Here is a 12,246-nt window from a genome sequence, read left to right on the forward strand (position 1 = left end):
AATTAAAAGAACCTGCCCAATAAAATAATAACATTACAACATCATTATTGCAAATAGCGCCTTATTCTGACGCACATATCTATGTGACATCACAATAAGACTTATAATGATGCTTAATGTATCTTTTATTACTTATCCTATGTGGGTTTCTAGTAAGAAATTATAATAGCATTGAATAAATTAACAATTTTAGTGGTCTCGTTACTACTAAATTACAAAAATATAAATTATTGTGACCAATCCATGATCAACTAGGAAAAAACAACAATAACATATGATATATAGAGGTCGTATCACCTATGGCGGGTAGATAAAATGGAGACTATATCTAGTTGAGTTAGTTGGTTTGTGAAAATTTAAGCCCTAGTGTTTACAAATACCTTTATATCTTAAAGAAATCCATTGTCGGTTTTAATTGTATATCTATTATAACTCAGTTCTTTTTTTGTTCTTGGTCGCACATTTAATGTAATTTTTATTTGAATTCATAAAAAGTTAACGAGGTTAGGCCTAAAAATCGTATTACTATTATTAGTATTAAAAGTAACGTCGACATGTCTCCTACGTAGAATTATTTTATTAACTAATAAGGATTCGCGTTATAAAAGTGAGCAGTAGTACTACTAGTTATCACTTAACTGAAGATTTGGCTAAAGCTATGAGATTAAGTTTAATGTAAAATGCCAGTTTCGCATCACAACGTTAGTCGTGAAAATAGCAGATCAAACTTAAATGACACTAGTGAAAACTCGAGTGTTAATGTTATTAATAATAATAGTATTAACAGTAATGCTATATCCGACGGAATGGCCTCATGTTCGGGAACATCTGCAGCACTTGTTTATAAACTCTGCAGTCATATAACAGGTGTAAGTTCAACAGGTATGTTTCTAAAATTAAATATTTATAAATTTACTAAATTTTAATTAATTATCAGTGACTAGCTTCCCAATCACTGGGAATGAATGTGATTGGTTGTTCCCAAATGTTACACACAATACACTATTTCCCATGCATGTGTGTCTAATAGTAACAATGACAGTTGTTTCGATGCAATTATGTTTCTAAATTCTAGATAGACTAAAACATTAAACATACTGAGCTCTCTAATGTTACCAATTTGTAATGGTTACAATTTATGTTGTACATTTGTACTTCAAATGTTGCAATTATTATGTTAGATTCTAATATTTAAAATAGAATGTATCTGCCAAAATATGATATTTATTGTAAACTAAAACTCCTGATGACCAAGTCCTATTAGCCAATTTTCAATGATATTCCAGACCAGACTGCTAAAATCAAGATTTCTTAGTATTAAAGAAACTTTGTATTTACCCATTGCAGCATGCACTACTTGAGTGATAATCATTAACATCAGCAAAGAACAAGGTGCGGCTGTAAGTTCTAGATATCACTTGAACAGCTGCTGAATAACACTACTATTGACATTCTTACATGATGTTGTATTAAGCAATAAATGTTCTCTACATTGTAACTAGTATTACTTACTTCAAGCACAACAAAGGAATGTACTTGAAACAAGATCAGCTTAATGGTTTTCTCAACCATATGTGAAACCTACAGATATTCAGAGCAAAGAATGAAGACTAATTATTTATAATGCTACAAGAAGATAGAAATAAATGTCTTCCTTACTTCAAGCTGTCCATTAATTTTAATCCAATAAATTTTAAATTCATGCTGTTCATAACCATTTAACAAAGGTACAAAAATGCCATACTCGCATCAAAATACCTTTAAACAGTGAATTACCATGCATGATTACAAAAATAAACCAATGAATAATGTAAAATACAAAATCTAAAAATTTGTAATAGAGATAAAATACATACTTTTGAAATGAAGCCATTTGACAGATAATTGCAAAAATGAACCACTTAACACAAAATGATACATAAAAATCCTTTAATAATGATAATGAATCAATGAAATTCTTTAATATCAAGCAAATTTGACATGAAAAAACCCCTTTTAACTACAATACCTGTTGATTCATAACATACATTAAATCACAAAATCAAACTCGTTAAATACATACATCTTGTGAAATTTCTGAAACATATAACCCTTTCCACATTAAAAAAAAATAGAAATGAGCCCTTCTGTAGCATAAAATATACAGTGCTATAAAAATAAACCCATTTTTTTATTAGTGCAAATACACATGGAAAGAAATATTTACATAAAAATCAAATCGCACCATAAAGCTAGCCTTTAAACAATATTTTAGTACATTAATACAGTCAGTTTTTAAAATTATATTACAAGAAAGTACAAAGGAAGTAGTACAAATCTACATTAATATGCAAAATATTTAGAATACAACAAAGTAAAATTAACCCTTTATGACATATACACACATTAAAATAGAATCTTCATTAGCAACTCGGAGCAAATTTTAAATACAAAATAAAAATGAACCCATATGATGATAAAAAAATTAATGCAATGTGCTTAAAGGTACCTACATATTTACAAGCAATCACACATACAACACAAAATCATATTCAAAAGACACACATAAAACATTCTAAATATATATACACACAGTATTTTCATATACACATAGATACATATATTGATGTACAGAATTCTGTTAGGATGAAATTATTAACATTATGTACATATTCATATAAATAACAGTATACAAAACCATATTCTTCAGACCTGGCTGATGTCATAATGGGGTTGATGTAAGAGAGCTGAAGCCTTGGCTGGATTGCTGACCCTGTTGAATCAACATTTAAGTCCAAGCACCATAAGGTGAGGTCATTGAAAACCTTTGAGAGATCCTTCACACTGGAGGCCTTGACAGCAAGATATCCCTTCTCATCATTGATAGTTGAATTAGTAGTTGCTGGAAACCTGGGTTACGTCACTCTTTGGTCAAGATATAACTTTACATGGTAGCCATAGAAACATCCAAGTTTTAGCACACAAAAGAATGTAACTATAGCTAGTTGACAAACAACATCAAAAATTATTGAGTATTCAATCTTATGTAGCAATTGTCTAGCTTAAAAATTCAAAATTAGTGAATTTCAAAAGGTCAGTTAGATGTGTAGGTTGAAAGAGGTCATAACCAGTAGGTTTCAACCATTGCTTCTCTGAAAAAATACCTTTAGAAGCTGAGTTATATGTGGTTTGTTTTGGTCAAGCAATATGGCTACAGGTTCACATGTGCACATGATCTAATCTCATGTAGAATGTGTCCCTGGTGCCTGTGAATTCATCAGTCTACAGGCTTCATAGGGTTTCTATTTGACCAATACCCTTTTAGCAATGCTGCCCTCTGTTGCCATTGCCATGACAATGGACAGTGCACTCACTGTAAACCAGGTCCTACATACATATGCTGACTCTTTTTAGGTGAAGCAAAACCTTCACTTTTGACTGTTAGTACTTTTATTGTCTTTCCTTTGGAACTTTTCTTTAGTTCCAAGTTTAGTATGAGCATTGGTGTGAATAACTTGAGTGCTTTTTTGGGGGGAAGTTACTGCACGAGAACGTGTGTCACCCTCCTATTGATGGAGGGTTTTTGTCTCATTATTATGTTGTCATGCACCAATTTAGTTTCATGTTAAAATGCATGAAATTAGTTGGGGGTTGCCTCAAGGCAAGTGGCATACAAATCTCTGTCAGATGCACAAGGAAGATAGAAAATTTTATGAGAAGGTGAATATCTATTGGAATTACATTTTCAGGTAAGAAAAATGGTAACTTTTGGTTAAAATACTTACGTTGAAAGAGCAAAAGTACATAAATATGGGTGTTTGCTGATTTCATCAGTAGTTTTAATACTTTTAATTTTTGTTCCAAAATGCTATGGCAAGCAAACAGTGTAAACATTCAAGTGATATTACTAGCAACTTTGTTTCTGTTTGTGTGGTGGAATTTTTATTTAAGTTTGATTTTCTTTTCTTATTCACTAGAAGCTGTAACACCATCATATCAGTTAGCCTTGAGAACACTTAGCTGGTAGGTAATATTTTTTAAAACATAAAACATGCTTTTTTTTAATGTATTATAAGGTGTCTTAAAAAAAAAGCTGAAGTTAAAATTTCTGTCATTTGAATATGTTATATTAACCTTCAATTTTTTTAATCTTTTGCTTGTATATGCCTTAATGGCAATACAATCAAGATACTTAGTTTTTCCTGCAGTTAAATTGCTTGTAAATTACAGCACATTGTTATACCATGTTTTTGAATTTGACAAACTGAATTTCTATTCTTAAAATAACAATGAAGAGAGAACTGCAATCAAGTATAACAGAAATCATTGTAATAATACTTGCCCTTGTTGTATGTAAAAAAAGAAAATACTTGTCTCTCTTGTCTTTGTTTCATTTATGGTAATAACTATTGTACTGCACATTGGAATTTGTTTTAGAAGTTAAAAGGCTTAATCAGAGTTACATAATAAACTTGTATGTATTTTTATATGTAATAACTTTCCATGTCTGTGTGTTTAAAATGCTGTTGCAAGTTACAATTTATTGAGAATGTTTAGATCAAATGTTCTTGTGTTTCTAGCACATCTTCTTCTGCTGTGGAAAGTGATGAATTTGAAGTCAGTGAGAAGATAAAAAAAAGATGTATGTGAGCAGTTGGCTTGTCATTATTTTTAATACATCTCTCTTCATGATAAAAAATATTTAGGCACATAATACAGAAAATAAAATATATATTATTACTAAAGTTATTAAAGATAAATGTTCCTAAAAAATGAAAAATATATAATATAAAGCTATGTAATGACCAACTAATTTATATTTCATTTTAAAAGCTAATTAGTATCACACTTATCTTACACTACTTATAGTGGTTAAAGAAAAAAGGGAGAAGGATGCTGTGAAATTTGCAGAACTTCATCGAAAGCTTCAGGGAAGTGTAAGTATAAAATCCTTTTGTGATATATCTAATTTTGTAGCCTCGTCATGTTTACAATCTTAATTTGTATTCTTTATAGGAATTCATTAATTATATTCTTGTTAAAGTAGTGAACAAATAATTTTATTGCACATATGAATTAATATTATCTCATTTTTATGGTTATTAGTTTTAATTTAAATGCTTTCTTTCTTTTTTTTGGAAATTGGTAGGAACGTTTTTTGATTACCTTTTGGAGAATAATTTTAGAGAATATTAAAAATTTTTGGCATATAAAAAGTATGAAATTTATAGCTAAAAATTGATAATATACTTCATTTAGTGCTTGTAATTAACACTGGAGTAAGCAGTATTTTTATTTTCAGCTTATATAATTTAATGGTTGTGGGGCTTGAGTTTATTTTTTATTTTCTTGATTTTAGAATAACAAACATTTTGAGACATTTTTCAAATGTAAATACTTGCATTCACGTCTCAGGCACGGAGTCGCCTGATGCCCCTCCATTACCACCTCATGAGTCTACTGTTACCCAGGCATCAGGGGGGGGTGCACCTTCTGTGGAGGACATACAATTCCTTACACACACAGAGAAAAGAATCTTACATGTAGTCGAATGCTTTTTCTCCTGTTGGCTCTGAGTCTGTGGGAGATCAGGAGTGAACTAGTGTAAATTTAGACTATTTTTCCAGCACCTTCCTTTGCTCAGACAGCTACTCATGAACCTCAGACAGACATTCTGCCTCCTTTTTACAACTAGTACACCATGTTTATAATGTTTTGAGTATTTCTCCTGTGACTTATGAATCTTCACCTTCTTTATTGGGAGAAATTAGTTTGTCTGATTACCTGGTCCTTCCACCTTCGCTAGATATTGCTGTACATGTTATTGAGGGAGGGTGTTGCCATGCCTCATTTAATGGATCAGGACTCTCAGAGGTTAGACCCTCTGCTTCCTATTTACGGCTCTAGACAAGATGCCACTGTTCATCTTGATCAATTTCAGTTATCCAGAATTCATCTCTCACTTACAACAGTTTTGCATTTTTATCATCTTTGCAACTGTTTTCTGAGGCCTATCATAGATCCCCTTCTCACACTTTGGTTAAGCTATCAGTTTCTGCTCTCTCCTTGGTATCTTGGTTGGTTTGTTGCTGGGAGTTTACTGGAAGGAGTTTGCCTTCCTACTTCAGCCCTTAGAGATCTCTGAGAAGCTCCTTTTCTCAGACAGTCTATTTTTGCAAGAATTCCAGACTCCATGGAATCTTGAGTAGATGTGGCCCATCTACATTCTTCACTTGCTACACTGTCTTCATGACTGTCCCACAGTTCTTCTACAGGATGGTTTACTACATCTCCCATTCAAGTTTCCAGACCTCCTGCTTCAGTGCCACGATCCGTAGGAACACAAGGGTGATTTCAACTTTACCAGTGGGGATCCTCCTCCAGGGTGGAGTGCAGATTTCACCATCAGTGACTACCTTATGGGGTCTTGTGTCAATATGGGAGACATTCACCACAGATCAGTGGGTCATTCAGTTTCTCAGGTGTGGATTGGTCATTCAGTTCATGACTCCTCCTCCTCTGTCTCTAATACTAGCTGGCTTTCCACTCCCAAAGGACCTTCTTACTTCCAGTTGTTGAGCACAAGCCATCTAGGATCTTCTGCACAAAGAGGCCATAGAGCACGTCACTTCCTCTCTTGAGGGTTTTTGTTCTCGGATGTTTGCAGTACTGAAGAAGACAGCCAATTGGTGACTGGTTATCGACCTTTCTCATTTCAATCGCTTCCTTGGTTTACAATGGAGTTGTTTTTTTCCCTTCAATGTCTCTTTTCACCCAGACTATGGATGAAAAAATTTATGTCACAAATGCCTACCTTCATATCCTGGTCACCGAGTCTTCAAGGCATTATCTCTGTTTCATGCACAACAACCAAGTTCTTCAGTTTCATGGTCTACCATTTGGCTTCGCATCTGTTCCCTACGTTTTTTGCCGGATAGTCAGAGCTTTTTCATGTCATCTTCACTCCCTCGGCATTCACACTCACCATTACATGGACGACTGGCTTCTCTCCCCCTTCCTACCATTTAGCAGAACTGCACAGTCAAACTCTGTTATCAGAAACTGCGAGAGTTGGGTTTCTTATCAAAAAGGAAAAGTCTCTTTTTTACTCCCACACTGTACCTCATCCATGTAGGGGTGTTTTTCAATTTCAGACTAAGCTGGGCCCAACCTTCTCCTCTTTACCTTCAGGCCATGGAACGGGCAGTTCTTCAAATACAGTTATCTCCTTTTCCACCAGTACACACAGTTCTATCTCGTTTGAGGATGTGGGTATCCTTAAAATCCCTCATTCCTTTAGATTGGGTCCACATGAAGGCCCTTCAGTGGTCCTTATGGGACCAATCTAACATTTGCATAAATTTGGTGGTTGAACAAGGACAACACAAAAGTACATGTCCCTCTACCACCTCCATGGCCTGAGATACATCTGTTCACAGATGCTTCTCTTCAGGGCTGGGATGCTTCTATGGACAATGTGGAATTCAAGTGTGATGGCCAGGTATGGAGGCTAGTCATTGGAGCTTGGCTTTACCACCAGTCACAATAGATTTATATTAAATCCAGAATTACAATTGCAAGTGGAGTACACAAGTCATTAACTCAAGGAAGTTTACAATTACAGTAAAGAATGACTCTTGAGAGTGAGATTTTACAAAAACATATCAAAATCTAATAATTCTCCACTTATAAAAAATACAAATACAACTTCTTACATCAACTGCTTTGCTATTTCATTAAGTAATTCCTCTACTAGATTCATTAAGTTACCTATTATCCTTTGTAAATTCTCGATCAACACACTATGTGAATAATACTCAGACATACTTAGAGGTATTAGTTCCTTTTATTCATTTTACTTTAGTTCCTTAACTACATTAATCGATCAAGAAAAATAGTAATTTAACTTGCATCAAAGTTAAGATGGTGTTCTGGCCTCTTTGCAGGTTGGACAGCTAAAGCGTCTTGAACAGAACTTCTGCAAAAATCTAACAAGAGAACTTTTATTTGGTTCTGGAGAACTGGCATTTCAGATCCAGACATGAGTTTTTAAATGATTCTTTCATAGTATCCGTACGAGTTCCCAAATAGTGTGCACATCTACCCGCAAGTAGGTCTGACACTTCATTGGTTAATTTCTGCAACTCATCAGACTTCCCAAATACAATAACAAAAATTCTCTGGCAATTGGTTGCTGTTAGAGCTGGTGAATCAGCCACCAGCTCACTTGTACTGCTACACGCTTCTCTAGATATAAGTTCCACATCAAAGTCCCGATTCTTGCCTCTAACATAAACTTTTTTGCAGCATTTTCTGTACTACTAGAGTAGCATCATCAGTTTGTCACTGTTAAATTCATAATGATCTTTTATCGTTTTTTTTTTTTTCTCTCTAAGTGTCTTCACGGATGTGCTAGGCACTGGTTTTTTATAACTCTTGATTCTCGATGCTAGTTAACTGTAATCCACCTAGTTCTGGCTGTATTACATAATGTAGGCAATTTCCTTTACGCCATTTCTTTATGTATGTGTCCACACCCATCTCTGTTATATAGAGTTTTTTTAATTTTTACCTAATTACCAAAACAATTGCATAAAATTGCTTATTAGTCCAATTGCTTCACAAGTAACTTGGAATTTAGAGGAAGCTTCTCTCCACATCAATCTCTTAGAACTTTTAGAAGTCCAATGAACTACGACTCAGGGTCTCAAATTGTTGCAAGGGAAGATGGTAATGCTTATTCAGACAATTCCACAGTAGTCTTGTACATTCTGAAGCAAGAGAGCATGCACACCAGATCTCATTGTTTTTGAACATTAGATCTTCTCCTTTGGGCACACAAACACCAGATTGTTCTTCTTGCTTGTCATGTTCCAGGGGTAATGAATCTAGTACCTGACCAGTTATCTCGTCCTAACAGAGCTCTTCCTATGGAATGAATGCTTCATCCTCAAGTTTTTCATTGAATCTGCTCATGTCTTGAGACACCACAGGTTAATGCTTTCTGGTCTCCAGTACCTCACCCTATGGTTTTGGGAGTAGATGGTCTCAGCCAGGATTGAACAGGTCTTCATCTTTATGCATTCCTTCCTATTCATCTGCTCTCCAAGGTTCTGGCACTGATTCGCCCCAGGTCTTGTCAAGTTCTTTTGGTGGCACCATATCAGCCAGGTCAGCCCTGGTTTCCACACCTCCAGTATCTTCAGGAGTGTCCACCTCTTCCCCTTCCTCCCTGGCCATCTCTTTTACATTAGCCTCAGACACAAATTTTTCATCCAGTGGTTGGTGTTCTTTGACTTCATGCCTGGCACAGCATCAGGGATTGATATCTCGAGTGGCATCCTTATTAACACGTTCCATTTGACATTCTACTTTGGAATTTTATCAAAGGAAATGGTTTACTTACCATCAGTGGTCTCTTAGATGTGGGTTTAACCCTTCTCATCCTACTGTGCTAAATGTCACTCTATTTTTGAGATGGTTGTTTGACAAAGGTTTGGTGCCTTCATCTGTTGCTTGTATAAAGTTTCATTATCAGCTACTTTTCATTTTTCTAAGAGAAGAAATGTTTTTTAATTCCCTGATTTTGTCATTACTTTTGAAATCATTTTGTGTTATCCATCTTCGTCACTCTTTCCAGGTTCCTAATTGGGATATCACAGTGGTTCTTCAGGAATTATCACTACCACCTCTTTAAACTTTGGGGTCATGTTCACTATATCATCTTTCACTTAAAACATATGTTCCTCTGTTATTGGCTAGCAAGCATTAATGTTCAGATGTGTTTGTGCTTCATGTTCACGGGACACTGTACCATTCCAACTATGTTCTGTTGTATCTAGATGGGTCCTTTCTATCTAAAACTGCAACAGCAAGTGTTCTAGGTATCCGTTGTTAAGGATGGTTGATGTGATGTGTTCTTCTCTTATCTTCTTAGGTTTTTTTGGTATTACAAATCTTGTTGATTCTGGAAACTAAGCAGTTTATTATGCCTGTCTTTTCACTGTTGGGGTGATTTGATTATATTCAAAGTATTTTTCTATATCTCTGGGTTTTCTGTAAACTCATTTGGTATATGGATTGTGTGTCTTGGTATTCATTATACCAAGAAATGGATTTATCTTTTTCTGTTTTCTGAATTGTACTGCAGGATGTTTTCTGTTTAGATAGAATTACTGAATCATGCTTTTAGAGTGTGACCATAGTATGACTAAATCATCAACATATTTAGACAGTGTTCTGGGGTATAATGCAGCTGATTTAAAAGCATTAACTTCAAAATGTTCTGACTAGAGGTTATTGAACACTGGTTTAATTTTTCTATAGGACCTGACCTGTTTAGAATTACATTTATTTGTCTCTTTGAAAAGATCATAATATTTGCTTGCAGTACCTAAACATATAAAGATGCATTGTGATATTTTAGAGTTTGGTAAAATGAATGTGTAATTTTCATAACTTAAAGCTAAAGATTTTCTTTCTCTTTTTACAGGTAGTGCTGAAGAATCGTTGGGCAGTTATGTATTTCCTCCTTAACCTAAGTGGATCTAAGAACAAATACCAGACAAAGGTTAGTTGTGATCATTCATTTTCGTGCATGTAATCAAAATCTCATCTAGTGATATTACACATAGCAAACTTGAGCAATAAAACACAAATCGAGTTTGGAGTGTTAAGCCAATGAATAATTTAATGATTTTTGCTTCTTAAATATAAATTTTATTGGCCAGGAAAGAGTAGACCACTATCTGACTCTGCTTGGCTTGCCAGAGATAACTTTAGTGTAGAAAAAACCTGAGTTAACGAATTTAAAGATTATATTTCCAAATGTCAGGTTTTGAGAGAAATAATTGTTATGTTTTCATAGCTTTTTCTTTTATATAAAAAAGTTAGGATATCAAAAGAAAGCTTTCTTGAAGGTCAGAATGGATAAATATAACATACAAAACTCAATGTAGCTTGATTCTGGATCTGAAACATTGTACAATCCTTTAACAAAAATTTGTCACCCAAAGAACAGTTTCTTTGTTTTACAATTGACTATAATGTAAAAATCAGTGTGACAAAGCTATTTTTTATTTGAGGAATCACAAAAATGTAATTTCAGAAATTAGGGAAATGGCAAAGCAAGCATAAAAAAAACATATAATCTAACATTTAATCTGAATGGTCTGTAATAGTTTTGTTAAGTCAGCTATTTAAGATAAACTTCTAATATGTAGCTTATAACAAGTATACTGTGAGTCAAAAACCATTAAGCAGAAGAAAAAAAAAGTTGCCTTACAAGTTTAAAAACTTTAGTTATAGGACTATGCTTGGCCAAAAATAGAAAATTATTAGGATAGGAATGTTGTTTATTGCTGGTATTTATAGACTGATATAAGTACATACATTTCCTACATTATATAAAACAGGGTAACCAATTGTTATCTCCTAATACCTGAAGCAACAAGTTTTAACATTATACTTTGGACAAGTTTTTCCCCCCATAATAATTCTTAAAAGAACTGTAAAATTACTATGTAAATTATTAATGTCAATATGATAAAATTTCAGATATTTTGCTAGTCTTTAAAAAAATAGTTGTTTAAATGCATCCTCTCTTAAAATCTGCATTTTAAACTATGACTCTTACTTTTTTCATATTGTATCACAATAGTTAATATCTAGTTTCAAATTATTTTATATTAACTTGGTTAACATAGAAACAGTAATGCATCACCTAAAGTGCCTAACACCCAAACATCTCATGTGCACAGCAGTATGTGGTATACTGGATATCTCAATGCTATACTGTAAGCTTATGCATTGTTGAGCAAACACTGAGAGATTTATTTTCTTAACAGTCACCTGTTCCAACAATTTACTATGTGTATGCTTTTCCAGACTTATTCCAGTCAATTCACTATTGTTTTACAATAGGAAATAAGTAATAAGAAACTCAGAGTCTAATCAGATAATATTAGTTTTATTGTGTTGACAAAACTGTTTACATTTTTTAACTGTATGGGTGCAGCTTAATGAAAGGTTAATTTGTTCCTTGCTACTAAACTCCCATATTTTGGTCTTTCTTTTTCCCTGTCTTTTAAGAGGATGCTTGGAGCAGTGGAACATTTTACACTTTGCATTACATGAAAAAACTTGGTAGTTTGAACCAGTAGGTGTTATTACATTTGCATTTTAGAAATGCAGTGTTATTATTTTTTTGTGTTTATTAACATTTCGTGTGTGTGTGTGTATATATATATATATATATGGCAGATTTTG

General features: G+C 33.7%; 1 protein-coding gene across 1 annotated transcript in view; it reads left to right on the plus strand.

Moving 5' to 3' along the window:
• Positions 1–314: 314 nt before the first annotated feature.
• The window catches only part of LOC106458656 (gamma-tubulin complex component 3 homolog), a 59,454-nt gene continuing 47,522 nt past the window's right edge, over positions 315–12,246 (plus strand). The window contains exons 1-5 of the mRNA XM_013918186.2: positions 315–882; positions 3,957–4,002; positions 4,560–4,621; positions 4,849–4,916; positions 10,472–10,549. Of these exons, the coding sequence (XP_013773640.2) occupies positions 681–882; positions 3,957–4,002; positions 4,560–4,621; positions 4,849–4,916; positions 10,472–10,549 (456 nt within the window). The 5' untranslated portion in view covers positions 315–680. The remainder of the gene's footprint in view (positions 883–3,956; positions 4,003–4,559; positions 4,622–4,848; positions 4,917–10,471; positions 10,550–12,246) is intronic.

Source organism: Limulus polyphemus, unplaced genomic scaffold (genome assembly GCF_000517525.1).
Source record: "Limulus polyphemus unplaced genomic scaffold, Limulus_polyphemus-2.1.2 Scaffold497, whole genome shotgun sequence".
Classification (NCBI taxonomy): Eukaryota; Metazoa; Arthropoda; class Merostomata; order Xiphosura; family Limulidae; genus Limulus; species Limulus polyphemus.